Raw genomic sequence first — 26,884 nt, 5'->3', positions numbered from 1 at the left:
ATTCAAAAGTATTTTGATACGTTGCTACATTTTACAAAGTTCTTTCGCTGTACCAGGCATGTTACAGATGAGGAAAGAGAGGCTCAACGAGGTCAGGTAAGTTGCTTGATGTCACCAATTAAATTAGTGGAGCTGAGATGTGAGCAAAGATTTGTCCTGTTGCAAAGCTCGTGTTCTTTCACCCCCGCACCGTGCAGGACTATGTCTAGGGGTCTGTGGCCCCCAAAAGATTATGACCACTGTTTTACAAGCTTCCTTTGAAGGGATTTGCTGGTGCTAATAACCCACCTGGGGCAATTCGGCTACTGGCTGCAGCTCACCACAGAAGGAGCTGTAACACCACAGAATTTCTACCTCCGTCCTGGCCACATGACATATGGGGAAAAGGGGGCAATTACATGAATAAATAGGAGTGATTACAACATGCCTAGCTTCAGCTTTTGCCTAATAAACTGGTATTTATGGTCCATAGAAGGATGATGACCTTTAACAAGTAAATTTTAATGAGCACATTGCTAGGTTACAAATCTCAATAAATCTATTGACACATAAATTATATATGTATATATTTATATATTCATGAGAACAAGGCTTTTGGGGAACATTTCCTGAAAACCACGAACCCTACCTGGACTTAATAAGCAAGTATTCACTATAGTTGGAGATGTCTCTGGAATATTTAGACAACACAGTGATAAATAATAACAACAGCAAGTTGCCAGTCATTAGTAATTTAATTTTGGAGTTGTTTTTAAGCATCTTTTCTTCGGTTTTAGAAATTACAAATGCAGGTGGTGCCTGGCTGGCTCAGTTGGTAGAGCATGTGACTCTTGATCTCAGGGTTGTGAGTTCAATCCCCATGTTGGGCATGGAGCCTACTTCGAAGAAGAAAAAAATAGGGGTGCCTGGGTGGCTTAGTCGGTTAAGCGTCTGACTTCAGCTTAGGTCATGATCTCAGTTTGTTAAGTTCGAACCCACTTTGGGTGAGCCCCACTTCTCTCTCCCCCGCCAACCCTCTTTCTCCCTCCCTCTCTCTACCCCTTGTGGGATTCTCTCTCTCCCTCTCTATGCCCCTCGCTCACTTGAGCCCTCTCTCTCTCTCAAAAAAAAAAAAAAAAAGAAAACAAAGAAAAACTTAAAAAAATTACAAATGCAATACATTATGGTTGTTTATTATATGGAGTTTACTATAATATAAACTCAAACAAGACAAAGTACATGAATATAAAGTAAAACCTACCCCACACCCTCTCCACAGAGGTATCTATTCTTTTAGATTTTTTTTCTATAGATTTATAATGTGTGCTTGTGCGTGTGTGTTTTGTTTTAAAAAAAAACCCAAAAATAATATATGCGTACATACATATTATTTTATCATTTGATGTATTTTTAACTTAATATTATCATGGATGTATCAGTACATTTAGATCAACCTCATCTGTTTTTAGGGCTGCATTTATCCATTGTATAGATGTACTATGATTTATTCAACTCACTACTGATGGGCATTTAAGTTGCTTCCAATTTTTTGCAGTTACAAATAATGCTGTAATAAATTTCCTTGTACGTACATCTAGGTATACGTGGGCTAGCAATTTCATAGGGCACATTAGTAAAAGTAGAATTGCAAGGGAAAAGAACATAAGCTTTAACAATTTAAATTGATTTACCATTTTTACTAGCTATTTTATTAATTTAACTATTCATTAAGATGGGTTTCTTTTGGGGCACCTGGGTGGCTCAGTCGGTTGGGCGTCCGGCTTCGGCTCAGGTCATGATCTCATAGTCCGTGAGTTCGAGCCCCGTGTCGGGCTCTGTGCTGACAGTGCAGAGCCTGGAGCCTGCTTCGGATTCTGTGTCTCCTTCTCTCTCTGCCCCTCCCCTGCTCATGCTCTGCCTCTCTCTGTCTCAAAAATAAAAACATTAAAAAAAATTTAAAAAAAAGATGGGTTTCTTTTGGGGGTGCCTGGGTGGCTCAGTCAGTTAAACGTCCAACTTTGGCTCAGGTCATGATCTCATGGTTCATGAGTTCGAGCCCTGCATCGGTCTCTGTGCTGACAGCTCAGAGCCTGGAGCCTGCTTCGGATTCTGGGTCTCCCTCTCTCTCTGCCCCTCTGCCACTCGTGTTTTGTCTCTCTCAAAAAGAAATAAACATTACAAAATTTTTTAATTTTTATTTTATTTTTTTATTAAGTAGCAAAAATTCTTTTTTATTTTTTTTCATTTTATTTTTTATTTTTTAAAATTTACATCCAAAAAAAAATTTACATCCAAATTAGTTAGCATCTATCTAGTGCAACAATGATTTCAGGAGTAGATTCCTTAGTGCTCCTTACGCATTTAGCCCATCCCCCCTCCCACAACCCCTCCAGCAACCCCCAGTTTGCTCTCCACATCTATGAGTCTCCTCTGTTTTGTCCCCCTCCCTGTCCCCATATCATTTTTGCTTCCCTTCCCTTATGCCCGTCTTCCCTGTCTCCCAAAGTCCTCATATGAGTGAAGTCATATCATCTCCGTCTTTCTCTAACTTCACTCAGCACAATACCCTCCAGTTCCATCCACATAGTTGCAAACGGCAAGATTTCCTTCCCTTTGATTGCCGAGTAATACTCCATTGTATATATATATACCACATTTTCTGTATCCATTCATCCATTGATGGACATTTGGGCTCTTTCCATACTTTGGCCATTGTTGATAGTGCTGCTATAAACATGGGGGTGCCTGTGTCCCTTCGAAACAGCACACCTGTATCCTGTGGATAAATGCCTAGTAGTGCAATTGCTGGGTCGTAGGGTAGTTCTATTTTTAGTTTTTTGAGGAACCTTCATACTGTTTTCCAGAGTGGCTGCACCAGCTTGCATTCCCACAAAATTTTTTTAAAAGATGGATTTATTTTTTAAAGTAAAAGCAATAGATACACTGGTAAAAATTCAAACAGTGAGTAAGGACATAAATTAAAAGTAAAAGCCTCCCTCTGGGCTGATGGCTCAGAGCCTGGAGCCTGCTTCCGATTCTGTGTCTCCCTCTCTCTCTGCCCCTCCCCCGTTCATGCTCTGTCTCTGTCCCAAAAATAAATAAACGTTAAAAAAAAATTTAAAAAAAATTAAAAAAAAAGTAAAAGCCTCCTTTCTCGTCAATCTCTTGCCTTAAGTGCCTCTCCCTGAAAGTGATGAATGTTAACAATGTCTTATGTATCCTTGCAGACACAATGTAAAGCTTGGTTTACCTGTAAATAGTCTTTGTTTTTCTTTTTGACAGTTGGGATCATCATTATGTGCATAGTCTTCGTATCTGTTTTAAAAATCCATTTAATCATATATTTTGGAGGCATTCCCATATCAGAAAATATAGAACATAGAGCTGCCTGATTATTTGGGAGGAGGGTGTGGGTTAGTATGAGAGAGTAAAGGTCTCCTATAATTTATTCGACGACCTCTCTTTGAAGGACTTTGAAGTTATTTCCAGGTTTCAGCTGTGACAAAGTCTACAGTGTTTTAAAAAGGAATGGTTGGGGGCGCCTGGGTGGCTCAGTCGGTTGGGCGGCCGACTTCAGCTCAGGTCATGATCTCGCGGTCCGTGAGTTCGAGCCCCACGTCGGGCTCTGGGCTGATGGCTCAGAGCCTGGAGCCTGCTTCCGATTCTGTGTCTCCCTCTCTCTCTGCCCCTCCCCCGTTCATGCTCTGTCTCTCTCTGTCTCAAAAATAAATTAAAAAAAAACGTTAAGAAAAAAAAAGGAATGGTTGGTGACAGTAATTTCTTGAGGTGACCATTAGGGACTGAGCACAACCTGAATTTCCTCTCCAGGTTATGTTGAGTATAATCGCCTAATCTTAGCTCAGACACATGATCCGGCAAAGGATTTGTTCTGAGTTGTGAATGTACGAAGACGAAGAGTCTTCCCAAAGGCGCTCAGACGAAATGAGCCCCTGGTTATGGAGTTGAGAAATCCCCTTGGAAAAGAGTGGAATAACATGAACCAAGCCCATCCCGGGAAGGCTGCACTGTATCGAAACTCAGAGCCCCTGTATCGGTGGAGCTATTGATTTGCTCAGGTTTATTAAGAGATCTAATGCTCCAGCTGCTTTAGAATTACTATGAACTAACCATTCTTAGAATATGCAGAGATTGATGCTACCATTCATGCACTTTCTGAGGCCTTTGTTTGGCCCACTATTAAGCCCGTTAAGCAATTATCAGCTCTGATAGGAAAGGTTCCATAGCGATGGGTTCTACTAGCTAAAAGGCAATTTGGTTTGGCCCTTGTATATCAAGTCTCTGGGCTATCCTCGTTTTTTATCACGAAAGGTAAGCAGAGGCTGTTTGTAGTTTCCTTGAACTTCCTTATTTGTATTCCCCTGCACAGGGTGACGTTCTCCTATAGATTCAGAGATAGACGGTTTCACCTGTCTCTCTCCCTGTCTCAGGATTCATTTTTCATGTCCTTTCCTGGAAACTGAATACAGACACCATTTTGAAACATGTATATTTTGGTCATTATCTTAAAGATGCTCGTTTTGTATTTCTTCTGCCCCATGGGCAGATCTGTCTGTAGCAGTTTCTGGTCACTATTATCTCTCACAAATCTAATAAACACATTCTGAATTATATTTCCAAAGGTCGTGATTGGAAGAAAAAGCCAGATGCAATATGTAGGCTAGAAAACCACAAAGACTTAATATGAGGTGATATACCCAAATCATAAGCAGAATTTGGTACCTTAGCAAATGTTCTACTTAATATTCTGTTGGCAGGTACACCTGCAACAAAATGCCTCATAAATATTCAGCTACTCTATACCTCTGTTCTCTAGCTCCCAATGATTACAATAATACAATTTTGTCTAGAGTGAAGGAGCAAATGGCAATTAAGCCCACAGGCCCCTGTGAATTAGCGTGGATTATCCCCACTTTAATACAGAAATACAAAAGTTCATGCAAATCATTTGTGCAAATGATCACTTGTTCACAAGTGGAAACAGAATGAATGTGGCAAAACATGTTTGCAAGCCCTTCAAAGATGGAGGCCAGACTCCATGGCTTCTGTGGTCCTTCCAGTAGGAATGGACGTTCAGTTATCACTCAACTACCTGCACGGTGTGGGCTTTTGCATTTGCCTTTTTTTTTTTTTCAATTGAGATACCTGTAGAGTCACATGCAGCTGGAGATCCCTTGTACAATTTGCTCTGTTTTCCCCAAGAGTAACCTTTTACAAAGCTATAGCATAACGACCAGAATATGGATGTCGATACAACTCGCTAACCGTATTCAGATTTCTCTAGTTTAATACTTGTACCCATTTGCGTGTATTAAGTTCTACATAATTCTATCCCCTGTGTTGATTTGTGCATCTAGCACCACAGTCAAGGCAGGGAACACTTTCAATACTGCAGGGATCCCTCCTGTTGTCCTTTATAAACACAACCACTTCTCTCCTGCCTTTCTCCCCGCTTCCCTCTGCTCCCCACCTCCCTAACCCTTGAAAACCCCTCATCTGTCCACCATTTCTAAAAGTTTGTCATTTCAAAAATGTTAATAAATGGAATCAGACAGTGTGTAACCTTTTGGCATCGGCTCTGCCCCCCCCCCCCCCCATCAGCATTATTCCCTTGAGTTTCCTCCAGGTTGTGTGTATCCATAGTTTGTTCCTTTCTATTGCTGGGTAGGATTCCATGGTATGGATTTTCCACAGTTTGTTTAGACATTCACCCATTAAAGGGCATTTGGACTGATTCCAGGTTTTGGCTATAGCCACCCCTCAAAAAACCCCCACCACACCCTGCTACAGTCTTTGTGTACAGGTTTTTGTGTAAACACAAATTTTCCTTTCTCTGGGACAAATGCCCAGTAGCGTCATTGCTGAGCCGTATGGTAGTTGCACGTTTAGTTTTCTATGAAACTGTCAGGCTGTTTTCCAAAGTGTCAGTACCTTCTTATATTCCTACCAGCAATGGATGAGTTATGCATTTTCTCTCCATACTTGCCAGCATTTGGTGTTGTCACTGTTTATTATTTTAGCCATTCTGGTAGTGTGTAGTGATGTTTCGTTATGGTTTTAATTTACATTTCCCTGGTGCCTTATGATGTTGAACACCTTTTTCTATGGTTATTTGCCATCTGTACATCCTCTTCAGTGAGCTATTCATGTCTTTTGCCTAGTTTTAAAAATTGGATTTGTTTTACTGTTGAGTCTTGAGAATTCTTTATATATTCTAGTCCTTAGTTGGATATATGTTTTGCAAATATTTTCTCCTAGTCTGTAGATTGCTTTTTAAGATCCTTTTTACACGGGCTTTCATGGAGCAAAAGCTTCTAGTTTTGATGAAGTCCAATTTATCAGTTTTTCTTTTTGTGGATCATGCTTTTGGTGTCAAGTCTAAGAACTCTTGGCTTAGTGCTCATTTTGTACCATCCAGCCTTGCTGAACTCACTTCTAAGTTTCAAGAGTTTTTTGTTTTTGTTTTTTTTAAAGATTCCTTGGGATTTTCAACATGGACAATCATGTAATCTTCAATGACTTAATTTTTTTTATTAAGTAAACTCTACCCCCCAACATGGGGCTCAAACTCACAACCCTGAGATTAAGAGTTGCATGCTCTACTGAGTCAGCCAGGCGTTCCTGCAATGCCTTTTATTTCTTTCTCTTCTTACTGGAATGTCTCTGCTTCCAATAGTATGTTGACTAGAAGTGGTGAGAGCAGACATTCTTGCCTTGTTCCCAGTCTTGGAGGGAAGACGTTCAGTCTTTCACCATTATGGTTGATTTTATATGTAAGTTTCTTGGTTATGTTCTTTATCAGGTTGATATAAATGCTGTCCGTTCCTAACTTGCCAAGGGATTTTTCATGGATGGATGTGAGATTTTGTCAAATGCTTTTTCTGTATCAGTTGAACATCTCTGCTGACCCACTGTAATTGATTGGCAGACTTGGGGTTTGAAATAATCTTTAATTCCTATAAATCTTGGTTAAAAAGCTATTGACGTTTGATTGGATTGCCTTTATTTGGAATATGAATGATTCTTCAAGGCAGGTATTGTTTCAGGGCATGGCTATAATTTGGGACCCCCATTGAGTTTCAATGCCCAGGCCTGCAAGGGCACCTTTCTGTTTTGGTTTAGCACAGTGATACTCTCTTCTAAGGTTTATGTCTCATTATTTTGGATGATTGCTTATTCTTGAGCTATTCAGCATGTGCAGAACTTGGCTTTTATTATCTAAGTTTGTCTTTCCTTGTTTTTTTTTTAAGGTAGAGTCTCTTCATTCTCCTAGGTTTGTGGTGGTTCTGTGTAAATTGAGGGCATGAACTTATGGGTACTAGATAATTGAAACACTGACATGTACTGTCTTACTTCTCTACCTTTTCCATCTGTGGAAATCTCATCCTGTCAGCACTGTACCTCTCTGGGCCTAATATCTAAATGAAGTGGTTGAATACAGTCTCCAAGACTTAGTTCTAGGATTGTGTGATTTGGAGGTGCCTGGGTGGCTCAGTCAGTTAAGCATCTGACTCTTCATATCAGCTCAGGTCAGGATCTTGCGGTGACGTGATCAAGCCCCGAGTGGGGCTCCGTGCCGAGTGTGGAGCTTGCTCTGGATTCTGTCTCTGAATCCCTCTCTGCCCCTCCCCTGCTCACGTGCTCTCTCTCAAAATATATGAACATTAAAAAAAAAGATTCTGTGATTTTAATTAAGGAAGACTTGAGTATTTGTTAATAAAGACACTAGAGGAAAAACTTGGTACACTAATCCCTCTGGGAAAAAACTCTCATCTCAAAGATTCAAAGATGGGAGGTTTGCTGAAATATAAATCCAGGCTTCGGATTCAAGTGAAGTGATGTAAGTTGCATTATCTTCCAAGAGATACCTGGTACTTAAAATGCCACCTGCTTGACAATTTTGTTCAATTCATCTGTTTTTCCTTTTCTAAGTTTTATGCTTCTTTTGAGACGCTTACTGGCAGTGTTAATAACAATTAACATCTATAGCTCAGCCCTCTTCAGATAAAAATATCATACCTAACTCCCATCCTCTGTGTTCTGAAAGAGTTTCCTGTTACTCATCAGGACTCCTGTAACAGTGCTTTTTGAATATTGCATCAAAGAAGATAACTTGGACTTTTGCGGTATTCAGTATTTTATTGTTTTCCTAAAAAGTAAATGCAGCTCCATCATGAATCATTTGTAAAGAACTGGAAATTGTGTACTCTTTCTCAACAATTAGTGTATTCATAGAGAGTGATTCAGGCTCTGGGATGCCACACTCCTCAAATGTGATATAAGTGACACTTTAACAGCTTTGCTAAGCCAGTTGGCTGTGGTAAAGCCATCTGCAAAAATGGAAACCAAAAAACCCTGACAATTCTCCCTCTGCTTGTAGTTATGGACAAATTTGAAGGCAGAAAGCTTGAAATAAATATTGTGCTGTAGAAGTGTAGCAGTTTCTCGACGGGGCCTAACAGAATGCGAATCTCTGATCATCGAAACAATGTTGGAAAATTAAGTGGGAGAGTACTTTTTATATAACGTAGACTTTTCCCCTTATACATGTGTGTGGTGACCTTATACATGTGTGCTTTTGTCAACTCTGACTGTACAGTCAGTTGCAGACTTCTGATTGCCATTCATTCTACTTGCTAATGACCACAAAATCCTAAAGAACATCCTACACACATCTCAGAATTTCTATATATGCAAATTAAAGGTAATTTTAATGCTCAAGACAGTGAGACAAGTTAGTAGATTGTCTACCCCACCATAATTATTTCTACATCATAAGTAATAGGCTTCCCAGGTGGATAAATTCAAAATGCTAACTTCCCAATGGTAAATATGCATGATTTCATTCTGGGTGATCTGAACCAGAGAAAAATTATGACTCAGTCTTGAATTTTACTATGCACCATTTTCACGTGGATGTTCTTCACCCCAAATTCCACTTATCCAAGTCAGAACTGCATATTTTTCTTCTGAGAGAGGCTGCCTTCCCAATTTTCCTATTTTCTATGAGTATCACTGCTATTCTCCAAGTTGCCCAAAAGCAAAATTTGGGTTCTCTGAGATTTCCGTCCTCTTCATCTCGTAAGCTTCTTCATTACTCTAACCTGTCAATTCTTCCTTTAGGAATCCCAACATGACTCTTATTTCATTCCAACCCCTCGTCATCCACTTGTTCAGTTAGCCTGCAAATATTTACTGGACACCTACCATGTGACAGGCCCTATGCCAGGCACTAAGGTTACACTGGTGAGCAAAGAAAGAGGCGGTCCTTGCCCACATGGTGTAGTGGGGAAGACAGACAGTAGTGATAAGCACACACCAGTGTAAAACTGCAGATGTGACAACTACTGTGAAAAAGAAGTATGGGCTGTCATAAGAGCCTAGAATAGATTGGTTTGATCCAGTCGTGGAGGCGAAGGGAGGTAGCAGTCTTCCCTGAGGAAGCGATGCATGAGCTTGGATCTGAAGGATGAGGAGAAGTTAATCGAATGAAGAAGGATGGGAAGAACATTCCAAGTACAGGGAGCAGCACAGGGGGTGGTCTTGTGGTGGGAAAGAGCATGCCAAATACTGGAGGACTAAAACGAGGCTGGTGGGCCGAAGCCCAAGAAACAAAGGAGAAACGTCCTGCAAAGTGAGGCTGGACAGGTAGGTAGGGGCCAAACTGTGTATAGCTTTATAAGCTCTATTAAGAAACACATTTGTTTTTAATCCTAGGAGTCATGGAAGGCCACTAAAGGGAGCTAAATGTGTGTGTGTGTGTGTGTGTGTGTGTGAGAGAGAGAGAGAGAGAGAGAGATGATCAAATCTGCATTTCAAAAAAGATCACCCTGATTTTCTTATGGAAGAGACTGGAGGGGCACCAAGAGCAGAAGCAGAGATCAGGTGGGAGGCTGTGCAGCAGTCCAGGTGAGAGGCCAATGGGGGTTTGGTCAGGGTGGTAAGTGATAGAGATGGAGATAAACAGATGGAGTCAAGAGCTATTTGGGAGATAAGAGTTATAGGACAAAATTATGGGTTGGCTATGGCAGACGAGAGAGAAAAAGGAGACAGAGGGAGAGGATTTTGCCTTGTGCAATTGAACGCATGATGATGCCATTCACTGAGGGAGTCCTGACGGAGGACCCAGTTTGGAGAGAAGACCGAGTTCAAATTGGGGCATATTGAGTTGGAAGGGTTAATGAGATAGCCAACAGATGTCAAGTAAGCAATTGGGTATACAGATGTGGAGCTCAGAATAGAGATCCGGTCGAGAGATAGAACTTTGTCATTCATCTGTGTATAGGTGTAAACTGGAATATGGAGGTGTGTGAAGAAACCATAGGGTGAGGGGGCGCCTGGGTGGTTCAGTCGGTTGGGCGTCTGACTTCAGCTCAGGTCACGATCTCGCAGTTTGTGAGTTCGAGCCCCACGTCGGGCTTCGTGCTGACCGCTCGGGGCCTGGAGCCAGCTTCGGATTCTGCGTCTCCCTCTCTCTCTCTGCCCCTCCACAGCTCACGCTCTGTCTCTCTCTCTCAAAAATAAATAAATATTTTTAAAAAAAGAAACAAAGAAACCACAGGGTGAGAAGAGAAGAGGTGCTTGGACCAAGCTTTGAGGAACTCTAATATTTAATGACTGGGTTAAATAGGATGGGTCTGCGAAAGAGATAGAAAAGGAGTGGCCAGAGAAGAAGGAGAAAGCCCAAGAGCATGTTATGTCACGGAAATCAATGAAAGGAGTATTTTAAGAAGAAGGGAGTGGTCAACATTGTCCAAAACTGTTGAGAGGTAAAGTAAGATGAAGACTGAAAAAGTATCCATAGTATTTGTCCTTATGGAAGCCATTGGTGGCCTTAGTGGGTGTTGTGCAGTGGAATGATGACAAAAAACCCAGTTCAGTGTGGGCTAAAGAAAGGAGCCGGGGAGGGTGGAGACAGCCAGTATAGATAAACTTTCTTTAAAGTGGGTGTGATGGGGAAGAAGGAGACAGGGCAGTACCTGTAGAGGGATGTGGGGCTTTTATTGTTTTTAATGTTTATTTATTTATTTCGAGAGACAGATGGAGAGAGAGGGAGAGACAGAGAGAGGGAGGAAGGGGAAGAGGGAGAGGGAGAGAGAGAATCCCAGGTAGGCTCCTCGCTGTTAGTGCAGAGCCCGATGCGGGGCTCGATCCCACGAACTGTGAGATCATGACCTGAGCCGAAATCAAGAGTCGAACACTTAACCGACTGAACTACCCGGGCGCCCCAGATGTAGGGCTTTTATTTTGTATTACAAGAGACTGGAGTATGTTTTAAATCAGGAAGGAAAGGCTCCTTAAGAAAAGGAGCCATACTTGCCGGTGAGGGATAACTGAGACAGTAGCACGGCTGAGTTTCTGATCACTTCAATTATTCTGTCCCATGAAGTAAGGGGCACAGTTACGGAATAAACACAGGGCGAGGGGGCAGAGTTTGGTAATGAGGAAGGCTTCAAATAGTTATTGTAGAGAGTAGTAGCAAAAATTGAGCAGAGAAAATAGTAGGGTGGCTGGGCAGTGTGAGAGGCTTATTTGGGGTTGGTGATCAGGAATTTATAGAAACACTAATTCATCCCCTTGTGTGACCACGGCCAGCAGTGCTTGACCTCTCAAGTGCAAGTATGGGGGCGATGGATAGTCGGGTTGGCTCAGAGTTGATGGGAGTGAGGTGAGGAATAGGACTCTACCAGCCTCCTAAAGAATCTCCTTGCTTTCAGTGCCTTCCTGTTCCTACCCATCCTGTACACTGCCACGAAAGTCATTTGCTTTAAAGACTACTTTTATTCATTTCGTGCTCCTCACTCAAGAATCTACATCCTTTCCAAGGGTGGAGTGCTTAAGAGCATGGATGACAGACCTTGGTCTGAACTGTGAACTTGAGCAATTCGTGTAAAGTTGCCAATACTCTGTTTCTTCACCTCTAAAGTGGGAGTAGTGGTAATATCCACCTTATAAGGTTGTTAGGTGTATTCAACGAGATAGCATGGGGTGCCTGGCTGGCTCCTTTGGAAGAGCACACAACTCTTGATCTCGGGGTCATGAGTTTGAGCCCCACGCTGGATGTAGAGATTACTAAGAAAAATAAATAAACTTAAGAAAACTACTAAAAAAGAAATGGGATAGCATTTAGTACAGTGCTTGGCTCATAGTGAGTGTGTGGAAGCTGCTACATTATCTTCTGTTACCCGTTTCTCCACCCTCCCCTTCAAGTTACATCCTAGTCTGACATTCTTTCCCAGCCCTACCCAACATACTCCTTCCCAGCTAGACTGATCTTCCACTGCCTCCACATTCATCGCCACGAGCCTTTGATTCTCCACCCAAACCCCATCATTTCTCAAAGGCCAACATCTTCTAGAAGAAAGCTTCCTCATTAGTTTGAAGCCTGTGTTGATCTCTCACTGCACTGATCTCCCACTGCAATTCAGAGACATTTGGAACCTGGTTGTATTCCATTGTTCACTTTTTTTATTTATTTACTAAAATTTTTTCCCCATTTATTTATTTTTGAGAGATGCAGAGAGACAGAACATGAGTTGGGGAGGAACAGAGAGAGGGAGACACAGGATCTGAAACAGGCTCCAGGCTCCGAGCTGTCAGCACAGCCTGACACGGGGCTCGAACTCACAATCTGTGAGATCATGACCTGAGCTGAAGTCGGATTTTTAACCGACCGAGCCACCCAGGCACACTTTATTTATTTATTTTTAAAGTAGGCTTCACGCCCAGTGCAAAACCCAACACGGGACTTGAACTCACGACCCTAAGATCAAGACCTGAGCTGAGATCAAGAGTTGGACACTTAACTGACTGAGCCACCCAGGCGCCCCAAATTGTTCACTTTATTATACACTGTACTATTATTTTTTATTGTTTTCAGTGTTTTGTTTAAGAATGTTATGTTATATTTTTGTCTAAAAACATTTCAGTAATATAAGACTTTTCTAATGTAAGTGTGAGCGCTTTGAGGGAAGGAATCATGCTGTGAGAGCTATATGCTTCTTTCTCACACGACCCAGAATGGCATTCACAATACTTGTTAAATTTAATTCACTTGAATTGAGATAAAATCTAGGCCCCGGTGGTCTTCAAAGTGAGGTACACAATTCTAGGGGGGCACACAGACAGTACATCAGAGTGCAGGAAGAAGATATTATAAAACTTCTATTTCTATTTATTTTTATCATATCCTTTTGACATTTCTATTTTTGTGTATGCTTGTAATGTACATAATACAAATTTATTATATATATGTACATACATTATTGACAAATATGTGTGTGTGTGTGTGTGTGTGTAGTGCATGTTCAAGAAGTTTAAGCTTGAGGTTCCAGATGAAAACATCTTTAATCTATAGAGCTTAGAAGAGTAATAGAAATTTGACCAAGTCTGAAACTTTCCTTTATGGCAGTTAAATTTCTTTTTGAGCACTTACCGTGTGCCAGGTGCTATACTAAGTGTTTTATATGCATTAGCTCATTTCTCAAAAACAATTTTATAAGGTAGGTGTTATTTTTTTCACATTAGAGAGGAGGAAATTGCAGCACAGAGAGGTTAGGCAATTAGTTCAGGGTTACATAATGAAAAATGATGGCACCAGGATTTAAAACTACATCTATTTGAATCCAAAGCTGTCCCTCCTTTTGGGAAGACTTTTAACTACACAGTACAACTTCTTTGATAGATACGGGACTATTCAAGTTACCTATTTCTTCTTAAGTGAGCCTTGATCACTTGTGTCTTTCAAGAAATTGGTGCATTTCCCAGCGCTAAACCTCTTAATCAGTACATGACTCTAGCATTCATCCCTCCTTTAGCGGTGCCTCCAATTTTTAATGGAGACACTATGAAATGGATGTCCTTCTACTTGTTACTTAACCAGGGCATTTTGAGAACAATATAGAGATTTTAGAAAGTAGAAAATTATCTTAAGAAAAACCAAGTAGTCAAGTGGTTTGATTATATCAGTTATTTATCTCCTCTTAAAAATACAAGAAAAAATTATAGAGCTCTTTCTAACAGAATTGTCTCTGATTTCCAAAGCCGAATCCAAAGTAACACATGCTTTCTCATTTTTCAGTTGTCTATGAAAATATAACAACTCAGGAAATGAGTACGACTCTTCCTCAACAAGTAGATGTGACAACTCCATCCCAAGTTACTGGACTAAAACCGCAAGAGACAGTATATTCTTCTACAATGATGTTTAAAAGCATGCCTGTATTTGCAACTGATTATGCAACCGTATCATATTCCAATACAACGTCTCTACTTCTGGAAACAGTGACTGCCCCCAAATTATTAAAGACATCCGTAGCGGGGACTGCTAGATTCACGGCAGACAGTTTGTCAACTTCAGCAGCCATCACTCTGCCTACCAAGGGTACCTCCACAGGCACTACCACCAATTCCATGAAAATAACTAAATCCCCATCTTCAGAGAGCACCGGGACAACAAAAATGGCTGAAGCCATTGCTACCGAGACATTTCCTCAAACTGCAGCTACTGATTTTCCGTACACATCTGGATTTACCAAGGATTCAATTAGACCCAAAACTTCAGTGACTGGATCTCAGTCGGCCATTATGAAGACAACATCCGTATTCTCATCTGTTGAGTCAACACCCATATCTGCAACATCTCGGCCCAAGCAGAAATCCACAGGTATTGAGGCACTTGCTATCTTCACAGCTAGCCAGGAGTTTCTTACATCTACAGATGCTGGAACAGTGCCTCGGTCCACGGTGGAACAGACTTCGGCTACAGCTACTCATGTTGGGACTGTATCCGCATTCCCACCCGGGTCTGTGCTCATCTCCACAGTTGCTCCAGTGCATTCCGTATTTCCTAGAAATCAGACAGCATCGACACTGGCAATAACTGACACAGAAATAACATCTACAGTTCATTCAAAACCACTCCCAACGAGGCCCGTTGAGATGATGCCTGTGCTAAGAACAGCTGAGGCAGAACTGACATCTGTAGATTTCCAGGACGTCTCTTCACCCAGAATGGAGGATACGATATCTACTTTCATACCAGAAAAGGCCTCTTCTATGGCCCTTTCTTTCAGGACATCCTCTCCATTCACCGGAGCTCAGGATGTACAGACAGTTCGTGATGCTGAGACTACACGTCCAGCCTCGACTCCTGGAGTCACACCTGCCACCACGGTGGCTGAAACTGTGCTCCCCCCGACAACAGCTGGGCCGACACATACCCAGAATACACCCACAGATGGTGGAAACATGCCCTCTTTGAATTCTACTAGATCAGCTTCCACAGCCAAGGCATATGAGTCTGGTCCCACATCCATAACTGATGGTGGCGCCCAACTACTCTCCACCGGTGAAGCCACTTGGGCTTCCAGGCCAGACCAGACCCTGCTGACACCAGCATTCCATGGGAGTGCTTCTAATGCAGAACATTCGTCCACAACTAGTCCTATTGGTATCCCACCAGAAGCACCCTCAGAAAGTGAGGCTACCCCTGTCGCCGATGCTATTATTACCGCTGATGGTACTACAGACAGATACACAACAGCTCTATCCAACTCGACAGCTTCGTGGTTGTTTGCTAACTTCTCCACAGTCTCAAGACCCGCGTCTGTAACCACACTGCCTGAGTTTAAACTTACCACCTTCCTACTAAAAACTACCCCTATGTCTACAGCAGCTGGAAGTGAGGTTCTTTCAACGCCAAGGGAGACAGTTGCTCCCCCAGTAGATGCATCTACCGTTGCTGACACTGACCCCAATTTTTCTCCTGAGGAGAGCGCTTCTGAGACCATCCTAACAGAGACAAGTGGTACGAGTGCATGTGGAGGGACAACGGCCCCCGTAGCAGAGTCTGCAAAAACACAAAGATATGAGGCTACTGTGACAAGGAAAGAAACAACTGCCCGTTGTCTTGAGGGAAAATCAGCTATAGCAGCGACAACTGAGCGTTCTCCATCTGCAACAATGCTGGAAGCAACGGATGAATCTGCACAAAGGGTAACAGCTTCTGTCGCCATTTCCCCTTTTCCCGATATAGAAAAGTTGACTACCCCATTGGAGAATAGAACTGCAACTACTGAGGTGAGAGGAAGTTGGCTTTCTACAAAATCGATGAAAGCCACACCTAAGAGTTCATATGATGGAGCCACAGAAATCTTTAATCCCACCCACACCTACACAGCACATTGGACTTCAGAGGCTCCGCCTGAGGGGAATCCAACCCCATCTCCCATTTCTGGGAGCGCACAGACATTCCCTGAACCCTTGGGCGCTTCCACCAGAAGGATTCTGGGGACCAGTTTTGCCACTATCCCTACAGACACGACAGCTATGTCCTTGCCTGCTGGCATCTTGCCTCCGCAGCCTACGGCTACCCATTCCTCAGCAACCCCTGTGCCATCAGCTCCTGCGACCACAGCATCAGTGTCACCTTTGGGTCAGACTGCTTCGGCAACCAGCCACGGCATGCCTACACACAGACGCTCGATTCACGCCACTTCCGAAGCCACAGTGATCTCCGTCAGTAAAACACCCGCGACAGTCCTCTCTCTGACAGAACGTCCAGTCCCCTCGTGGAGACCTCCCACTCCCGTGGCAACTAAGGCTGAGACCACCCATCGCCTCACCTCGGCTGACACAGTAACCCCATTTACAGCCACTCTTGTCTGCTCTAAGTCTGTCTCTGACAACATTCCTGTCGCGTCCTCCACCCGTGTGATCTCAACTCGGTTTACACCGGTGACGACCCGACCTGTATCTCAAGTGGAGGAGACTTCCACCCACGCTCTCAGCTTTCTGCACACTCTCGGCAGTAGTGGGGATGTTGTTAGCTTGGCGACCAGCACCACAGAAACCTCTGTTGTTGATGAGACCATGTCCTCAGACACCTCTGCCCCTAAGGCTAGTACTTCAGTAGATGATCACGTTTCTCAATCTTCAGCGCATCTTGGAAACACACTGGTCCCCACCCTGTTAGTGACCGACGTTTCTACCTTGCCTTCTGACAAAGAGCAGATGACCACATCCCTGGGAAGCACCTCTAGAACTATGGAGGTGACAGAAATGTCCCCAGCAGAGAATCCTTTTATTTCAGACTCCCAGAGTACTTCATCCTTGGAAATGACAGATACAGGAGCTGCTGAGAGCACAGCAATTTCCACCCATCAAACACGTTCACCTTCAGACTTCCCACTTGCAACCCCACCTGACGGGATGTCAGCTTCACCTCCCGCTTCTGGGAGTATACAGACTACATCTACCTCCCTCTCAAGCCACACAGGAGATGCTCACATTCCAGAAATGTCTACCGTCACTTCCGGGACAACCAGGGTATCGGATCCTGTAGACATCAACACATCTCTTTCAAACTTGCTTCCCCCTAAGACTCAAACGGAGCTGACTTCAGGCGCCTCTCCCATTTCTGAAAGCACACAGACCTCCCCTGACTTCCCGTCTCTTTCTACAACTGGACCATCTGGTGCCACTTTTACAGTCGTCTCTGCTGATGGGGTCACTACAGCCCTTTCTGCTCCAAATGTACCAACGGTGCTTCTTGGGAAAACCTCTATGGCAACGTCCATTCCTATCTACCAGATGTCCTCACTGCCAGTTGGCGTCACTGCCTTTGCCTCCAAGAGAGTTTCTGAAACTCCCGCAACACTAGTAACTAACTCTTCTAAAACGACACACCCAGATTGCCCGAAGAGTCCCTCCACAGCCACTTTTGCGCCTATGTCTGAGATGTCCTCAGTGTCAGTGAGTGGCTCTGCTTTCTCACCTCCAGCTGCCTCTTTTGACACTTCCGCAGCAGCCGGGTCATTCTCTTCATTATTGTCTTCATTCATGACCGTACCGGCATCTACACTGGATGTCGCACCTAGGCCTGCTTCAAAAAGCACGCTGTTTTCCTCTGCTTTCATTACTTCAGAAGTGACAGAGGTGTCCTCCAGGATCACACCTACATCCTCTTCCTCTCCGACAGAGTCAACTTTTCCCTCCGTGAAAACCATCCCAACCACTATCATGGCGGGGATAGCACCTCCATCCGTAGGCACCACTGCCTCCTCTCTACTCAGTTCTAGGAACACGGAAGCGATTTCTTCCATTCCAAAGACCACATTTTCGCCCTTTCTAGCAACAACCCATCAGTCGTCACAAAATGAGACGGCAACTCTGGGCATATTACCTGGGACTACCAAGGACTCCCTGTCTCCCGTAAGCAGTAGTACAGTAACAGCTCTCACAAATACTTCTTCTGGAACTGATGCCCTGGAAAGTGTGTTTTCATCTACTCCGTCAGGTCATCCCCATACTTCCTCGAGTATTCAGGGGTCCCCGTCTTTGACTAGCTTTAAGAGCACTCCTGGACACACAAAAAGGGTCAAAGCCACCACTTACCTTTCTTCAGATACAGAGAAGAAGACTTCCTGGTCAGAAAATACTTCAACAGCTGAACCAGCAAAAGGTGCCACATCCGTGAAGACCCCATCCATTGCAACTCCACCCTCTTTGACATCACTTCTTTTTTCACCTCATCGTACGGAAGCCAAATTCTCCACTCCAAAGGCTTTTCTTCCTCTTACATCCCAAATGGTTGAATTTCCAGTTCTGGGAACAAGAACCACACCTAGTAACACCCAACCTCTGCTTATGACTTCCTGGGACGCACCCACAGCTAAAGGTTCTCGATTTCCAATGTTTACCAGTACTCATGTACCTACACCCCACAAGATGGAAACGGAGATTCCATACCTTGTTCCTGGATCTTTGTCAACATTCGCAGCCCCTCAGACTGGTCTTATATCTGGAGATGTTATGGCAAAGCCATCAATTTCCACGTCAGGATTTCTTCCCACCTTGGGGATGCCTGACAGCCCTTCATCGATATCTTCAAGATCTATCCCTATCACTTTGGCTGATATTAAGCACACGTTTGAGAAAACAGCGACATCCGTAACTCTTGGGACCACACTCCCATCGAATCATTCTGGTGCTACTTCAGGATCCATACTTTCAAAGGCTACTAGTTCACCCACGCTGGCTTGGATTTTATCCACTCCCCCTTCGGGTTCTCCACTGTCAACTGTATCCAGTACCCCTCACATTGTAACTTCTTCTACAGTAAAGCTGTCAGAGTCCACATCTCTGACTTCTGACAGGACATCGACACGCTCGTTCACTAACTTTACAACACCATCCTTTGCTACTGTACGCACCGCACTCACCGAAACCACCCCTACACCTGCAGTGGGCAGCATCAGCACTGGCTTCCCAACTTCTCTCCCTGTGTCTGTTAAACTCACAGATAACAGCCTATACGTTTCCAAATCCCCTGAGGCATCTTCCAGAACCACTGGGACTGCCAACTCCAAGACTGTGTCTCAACCTCTACCCTCTAGCAAAATGAGTGGCTCACCTCCCGCGACTGACCACACCCGATCTATTAGTTCCATGCTTCTGCCCGGCCACGCCGTGACATCTGCCTGGAGCGGAATCCCAGCTGTATCAGCATCCTCTACACTGGACTCCCTTCCAGATATAACTGCCAATACATCTACTGCTACTGGAGGCTCACTTCCACTCACATCCACTGGAGTAACACCCCTTCCTCCAGCAACTGTGCCTTCACTACTCTCTTCCTCTCCTGAGACAATCTGGCTAGACTCCACACCTTCTTTTAGGTCTATGGAAACCTCGACTTCACTTGTTGCCACTGAGTCCACAGGTCTGTTCTAGAATATGTGCAGCGTATCGCTGACAGAATGCATGGGCACTGGGTCATGTGTCCTCTAAGGTGGCCGTTCCCTGAAGGCAGAAAAGGATAAAGAAGGGTACAGGTGTTTCTGCTCTCCTTCAGACAGTGGGTGCGGGGGGCAGCTGGCTGGCTCGGTCGGTAGAGCACGTGACTCTTGATCTCAGGGTTGTGAGTTCGAACCCCACACTGGGTGTGGAAATTACTATAAAAAGACAGTGGGTACATGGTACCTGGTCCAAACAGAATTCTCTAGCCATCTCGCTTACCTTTGCTTTATTGAAATATAGTGCAAATGTATCTTTTCATTCGGTAGGACCTCTCTAAGCACGCTTTCCATCCATTCTGTTCCTGATACTCTGTCTCTGCCAATGTGAACATCGATCAGGAACTTCACCTTCTCCCAGTGTAGAATTATATGGCCTTAGGTCTGACATGATGACTGCAAACCATCCAATTCCAGGAGATATTCTAGCCTGCCTTTTTAAATTCCTCTTATATAGGCCTCAGCTTCTCCACTCTCCACCTCCAGCCGGCTTGGAATGCTTATCTATGGCCAGGGAGTATTTGGCTTCCATATCATGCAAATCTGGAATGTCCCTTCAACTTTTAACGCTCAAAAATTGAAATTTGAAAGGACAGACAAGAGAAAGAGGGATACAGAGACAAATCTGAAGTAGAAAGAAAAGTATAGGGAGAAATAAATATTTTCTCGGTGCAAATGATCTTGTGAGATAATGTTCAGCTTGACCATTAAATGGACTGGAAATGTGTTGGCTACAGAAAATTGAGGATTTCGAGGATTTGCAGAGTGTCCATCAACTGTATAGCAATCGGGAAACTGCCGAAATAATTAAAACAAAAATGTGATGGTACATCTGTTTTGCTTTTGGATATGGAGCCCAAGTGTTGGCTCTTGACCTTGGAGTTAAATTAAGCAAAATTTAAGAACGAGACTTCATTGTTGGTCTCTCTAAAATGACAAGCAATGTTGACCAAATTTATGGAAGTTAAATTTCTTGAGCTAAATGAGTGAAATTAATCTCGTTTTTAATTACAGTCTCCTTCTACAATATTGAAATGAGTTTCTCTGTCTTTGATGAAGACCCAAGGATCCCGGTTATCAGTGTTGTCAAAGAATTTGCAGAAAATTGGGTAAAATAATCTTTTAAATATTTATGGTACATATAAAATCTGTGAATATATGTATGTGCATATATATACGATGGACGGAGTAGCTTAAAAGTAGGCTTTAACTTCTTTCTACCCATAATACATTTCACAGCTAATTGGTTTTGATTTTTTGCTGCAAATTTATCTACTGTGTGAGTAACACTGTAAGGACGTACGGTGTCAATGCTGAAAGCTTTTATGGGATGTCATTATTTTAATTTGTTTAGAACTTTTCCTTCGCCGACACAAATTCTGGGCTTCTGCCAAATTTTCCTAATTGGAGAAAGTGGGGAGGCAGCGATAACAAAGCCTATGCTATTGTATTTAAATATGTTTATTTTCTGCAGTTTTATTTTTTCTCTCCTACACGATGTTTTCTTTATCCTCACATTTTTTTCTGAAAATAAAAGTAATACATTCTCTCTGTAAAAACAAATCCAGAGACTGAAATCCGAGCCCCAGAAAGTAAATGTCTTTCTCATACTGCTTGTATTGAATCCTCTTAACAGTCTGGGGTATATTCATTGAGGGTTTTTTTTTTTTTCTCCCTATACCCGTGGTAACACTGATGCATGTATGTTCTTTTACAAAAATAATTGGAACCATACAATTATCCTATTCTGCAGCTTGCTTTTTCTCACTTAACCATATATCTTTGAGCATATTCATATTGCAAATGTACATCTACCTCATATGCTTTAACAGATACAAAGGATTTCACTGGATGGTTGTAATATAGTATTTTTTTTTTTGAATTCAGACACCCAGCGGTGGACATTTAGGTCACTTTTATTTTTTTCTCTATTTGGAAACAATGCTGACGATATGCCCTTGCAATAAATTTGGGGGGCACTTGAGGTTTTCTAGAGGATAAATTCCCAGAGCTGGAATTGCTGGATCAAAGCACATGAACATTGAACATTAAAAAAAAATAAGTTTATTTATTTATTCTGAGACAGAGAGAGAGAGAGAGAGAGCGTGCTTAGAAGTGGGGGAGAAGCAGAGTGAGGGAGAGACAGCACACAAGTAGGAGAGGAAGAGAGAGAGAATCCCAAGCAGGCCCGGTACTGACAGCACAGAGCTCGATGCAGGCCTGCAACTCACAAACGGTCAGGTCATGACCTGAGTCAAAATCAAGAGTCGGTTAACCGACTGAGCCCCGCTTGGGCCCCACATTTCACATTCTAACATAAAGCTAGGTGGCCTCCCAGACAGGCGATATCCGTTTGCACCCCACCAACAGTAAATGATCATGTCTGTTTCCTCTCTTTCCCCAAATATAGTCACATGAGGGAGTTAGGACTTCAACGTATCGATTGGAGGGGACGCTATTCAGCCCCTGGCAGTAGGTAAAATGTAAATTGAAGAACTGAGTGGAGCAGATGGAAATGTTGATCTCACTGGAATAATAAATGCAGCTTAATGATGACATTGTCTCAGGTAACTTCCCTGGCTTGATAGAGGAGTGGGAATACTAAAATCGATCTGTTTTGTCTCTTACAGTTGAATTCTATATTTCAGGACAGTGAATTTGCGGTTGCTAATCTGGCCATTCAAATTAAAAGCAGGTATGGGGGTATCATCTATTGTGGGTCGAAGGCAGTTTGGGGGCATTCTGGGTATGTTCCTATCCCGGGGGCGGGGGAGGGCGGATTTCATTTTGTTTTTTTCCGTCTGAGATTTAGGGTCGGCATTTTGAGTTACATCTTCCCTTCTGAGTGTAGGTTCTCTTTGGAATACGAGAAAAATGTGTATTATCACTGTAGGGTGTAAAGCCAATGAGAGAACAAAACAGAGGAATATAAATCAGGGAAACAGTGGAATTAGATTCAGTTGCCTTTATTGTCCCTTTTGGCTTTAAAATACTCTGTGACTTTGAGGGGAAAAATCATGCCTTAAACGGATGAAAGGCTAGGGATGGCCAATGCATGAAGATTTATAAGACTCTATTTTCTGATTAACGCACTTTCAGGAGGTAGAATATTCCAAAGGGAACCTGAAATGTGTAAGGCGAGGAGTGCTGACTAGTCTAAGACTTGCCTGGGGTGCAGATTTGGGGAGGTGATGACAGTGCAATGGGCAGGTGCTGAGAAGTATTGAGGAGCCGAGATCAAAGAGAAAACCCGCCTTTCCCCACCCTCTCCAATACCTGGTTTGCAGCTTATTTTCTACATACTCCTAGATTTGGGGCCATACGTTTATTAAGAGAACGGGATTCTACTCTACGTGCTGTTTTACACCTTTCTTTTCTTGCTTCAAAATACATCATGTACATCTTAGCGGGCCAACACATACAGATTTAGCTTCTTCATTTTAATGACTGCATGGGATCCTTTTGCATGGGTGTGCAATGGTGTATTTATCCGATTACCTAGTGATGGACATTTCAGTTATTTCCACTCTTGTACGTATATCTGTATGCACCCTTGTTGGTACTGTTATGGGACAGATTCCTGGGAGTGGGGTTGCTCAAAGACTTACCACCATTTGGGTACTCAGATAATGACCAAGCTCTTTTGAAGTGTCTCCTTAGAGCCCTAGTGTTTGAATTCCAAGCTGGGAGATTCTACTGTTCTGCCTCACAGTTGTCTTTCTCCTGAACTTGAGTCCTCATGTATTGGACACTATATTTCATTTACATGTGTGTGTGTGTGTGTGTGTGTGTGTATATATATATATATATATATATATATATATATATTTATGCTTTTGATACAGAGACACTTCTGAGGGAGAAATAACCATGGATCAAACTGCAGTAAGTAATTTTTCAAAATGACTTGTAACTCATCCTGTACCTGAGTAGATATAAGTAAATTAGTGCTTCTACCCAAGTGTATGTCAAGCAAAGCTCAATTATGGCCGTTGAGGGTCAAATTACATTACTTTCTTTGGCATCTGCACAGCGACCCAGTTGGAAGACCATCCTCTGCTTTTCTGAACTCTCTGTGGGGCAGTTTTTTTGAGGTACCTTTTGTGTGGGCTATGGGAGCATGGAAGGACTTGGGGATTGTAAATAATAAATCTGCCTTTTATGTGTATAGGTTTGAAGTCAGAGTGTGACAAAACTACCTCCCATCCTCCTTGCCCCGATTCTCAGTACTTATCCCGGTGCCTCAAAATTTTACCACGTCAGACTCCAAAAGGATTAGTACGCAATGCAGCTCGTAAGGTTTTTAAACATGAGAGAAATATTTTGCTTATACAAAATAAAATCAAGCCTGCAGTGCCATCCAAATGATCTGCCGTCATTTATTTTTTAAACTTAAAGATTGTTTATTTTTGAGAAAGAGAGAGAGAGAGAGCAAGCACACGAGTGAACGGAGAAGAGCAGACAGGGAGAGAGAGAACCCCAAGCAGGCTCTGTGTTGTCAGTGCAGAGTCTGATGCGGGGCTCGAACCTTGAGATCATGAAACTGTGAGGTCATGACCTGAGCTGAAATCAAGAGTTGGATGCTTGGGGCACCTGGGTGGCTCAGCTGGTTAAGCATCTGACTTTGGCTCAGATCATGATCTCACGGTTCGTGGGTTCGAGCCCAGCATCATCTCTCCTCTCTCTCTCTGCTCCTCCCTGACTTGTGCTTTCTCTCTCAAAATAAATACATAAACTGGAAAAAAAAAAGAAATACTTAAAAAAAAAAAGACACTTAATTGACTGAGCCACCCGGGGGCTTCCTATCTGTCATCATTTAAAATACTTTCTGTAAAGAACAGAGTCTGAATTTTTTAATTTAATAGATAACATAACCTAAGTGAAATTGCTCTCAAATAATAGGTGTAAAAAGCCTTTTGGCGACACTGTGGTCCCCAGAGCAGGCTGCCTGGGTTAGAACCCCTGATCTTGCACTTCCTGAATGGGAGACCTTGGACAACCTAATTGAATGCTCTATGCCTCAGTTTCCTCATCTGTAAAATGGGGATAACCATACTACCATTCCCCACAGGGATGTTTTGGAATGGGATGATTCATGTAAAGTGCTTAGCACAGGACATAGTAAATGCTTGGTAGTGTTTACCCTTGTCATCACCATGTCAGGATCTAGATCCGGAAGTCTCAGCTTCTGCTCCCGGTGCTGTGATTCATCAGCTGTGTGACATTGGGCAGATCACTTACCTTCTCTGAGACCTAGCTTTCTCATCTAGAAAATGGGGTGACTTTCCCTGCGTTGTCCACACCACAGGGATGATACGAGGACTAGATGCATTGACTTTTTTGAGACTGATTTGCAAATGGCAATGGGTTACATAAATGTAAAGCATAATGATGATTGCTGTTGTCAATAAACCCTGTGCTCGATTGTAACATTTGTGTAAAGATTTCGGAGACAATGTACTTTTCTTTTGCATTATTTTGAAACAGAGGGAAGGGCAAGGAATGGCTACAATTTCCTATGTACCATACAGGTAAGAACTGAGTTTATTCGTAGCTGGTACATTTAGTTCTGATTTTCCTTCCATTTAATTCTGTATTTGCAGCCTCTGGGTCGGAGTTGTCAGAAGGAGATCAAAGTACCCGGTGGTTATTTTACAGATGCTGTAATTGGGCTCTTGCCTTCATGAAATAAGTTGTTTCGGTTGGTCATGGCACAGCCTAGCAAAGAGCCTGCTGCCTCTTTGTAGTGAAAAGAAAATGGGGTCCAAAGTGGTCATAATTTGGAGATGGGGGAATAAAGCGTTTGTTGCTGTCAAGAAAAGTCCACAGAATACTCAGCAGGGAAGTGGAACATACTAGGTATTTGTGACCTTGGCTAAGTCTCAGTTCCCTCATCTGTGGAATGGGGCTAATAGTAGCACTATTTGTGAGGCCGTTGTGAAGATAACATGAGTAGCAAGACCAGGGGAGCAAGAGTGCTGCAAATGTTAGCTACTATCATTATCATTATCTCCATTATTACTATTGCAGAAATAGGCCTTCCGCACAACACATCTTTACAGACTAATTGAGCGTGTGCCATTTGCCTCATTGCAGTAATGATGGATAAATTGGAGACCAGAAGGATAAAAGGTTTTCTCCCGAGTAATAAATCCTGAGTACTCCCTCTTCTCTATTAATTAGCACAAACTCCCAGCGAACGCATGGCTAGTTGATTTTAATAGAATGCGAATGTTTCTGACTGTTCTTTTGCAAATGGGCTTTGAGTTGTTTATTTGGCAGACGAGAAAATTTATCAGAAGATTTCGATGGGCCGTCTTCCATCATGTCGTAAGGCTTGCCACTTGACGTAAAATGTTGGGTGTTTATGGGCTCTCAATTAAACCACCTGTGTAAAATCTCAGCGCCGCGGGCCAAGTTGTACCCTGTTGACATAACTGTGACATTGTTCTTTTGTCTCTGCTTTTTAGCTGTGTTTGTCAGGTCATCCTAAAAGCCAACTCTTCTTTAGCAGCCAGCGAATTGATTAGCAGGATCGAAAGGAAAATACATGGCAACCTCACACATGGAAACTTCACACAAGGTCAACTGATGTTGTTAGTTGCATCGGAACACATTGCAGTGGAAAAACTAGGTAATTTGGGGTGGGGGGTATTCCATATGCATCCATTCCCCTTATTATATTCCCCATATATATATATATATAATTTATTGTCCACTTGGTTTCTACACAACACCCAGTGCTCATCCCAACAGGTGCCCTCCTCGATGCCCATCAGCCACTTTCCTCTCATTCCCCTTATTATAAAGCTCATAATGCACGCATAGGAAGACGTCCTGAGTTCTGAAGGGGAGAGGAGTTGTCTTCACGTCCCTTTCCTCATCCACAGTGCTCACTCACCCTGAGAATCTTTCTGCCTGTAAGAGCTTATAAACAATACAGGGGGACTACCGGAGACCATTGGTCAGCTCTGGACATCAGCAGTGGCCTGTCCATCAACGGAGCGGGAGAATTGTCTTTCTTGCATAAATACCCGGAGGGTGGGGGAGCTTCCTCGTCCCACACTAGAGCTGCCCGATAGATGCTTGCT

At 43.0% G+C, this 26,884-nt stretch overlaps 1 protein-coding gene and 1 non-coding gene across 2 annotated transcripts in view; both read left to right on the top strand.

Moving 5' to 3' along the window:
- ADGRG4 (adhesion G protein-coupled receptor G4) overlaps nucleotides 1–26,884 on the top strand; it is a 120,974-nt gene that overhangs the window by 40,154 nt on the left and 53,936 nt on the right. Inside the window, exons 6-11 of the mRNA XM_081792955.1 lie at nucleotides 14,078–19,720; nucleotides 20,808–20,902; nucleotides 22,424–22,488; nucleotides 23,639–23,670; nucleotides 25,264–25,324; nucleotides 26,264–26,427. Of these exons, the coding sequence (XP_081649081.1) occupies nucleotides 14,078–19,720; nucleotides 20,808–20,902; nucleotides 22,424–22,488; nucleotides 23,639–23,670; nucleotides 25,264–25,324; nucleotides 26,264–26,427 (6,060 nt within the window). The remainder of the gene's footprint in view (nucleotides 1–14,077; nucleotides 19,721–20,807; nucleotides 20,903–22,423; nucleotides 22,489–23,638; nucleotides 23,671–25,263; nucleotides 25,325–26,263; nucleotides 26,428–26,884) is intronic.
- TRNAK-CUU (transfer RNA lysine (anticodon CUU)) lies at nucleotides 797–869 on the top strand. The gene has a single exon. It is a non-coding gene; the product is annotated as a tRNA-Lys (tRNA).

Source organism: Panthera onca, chromosome X (genome assembly GCF_046562875.1).
Source record: "Panthera onca isolate mPanOnc1 chromosome X, mPanOnc1 haplotype 2, whole genome shotgun sequence".
Taxonomy (NCBI): Eukaryota; Metazoa; Chordata; class Mammalia; order Carnivora; family Felidae; genus Panthera; species Panthera onca.
Note: the sequence above shows the minus strand (reverse complement) of the source record. Positions and strands in the feature narration are given on the sequence as shown.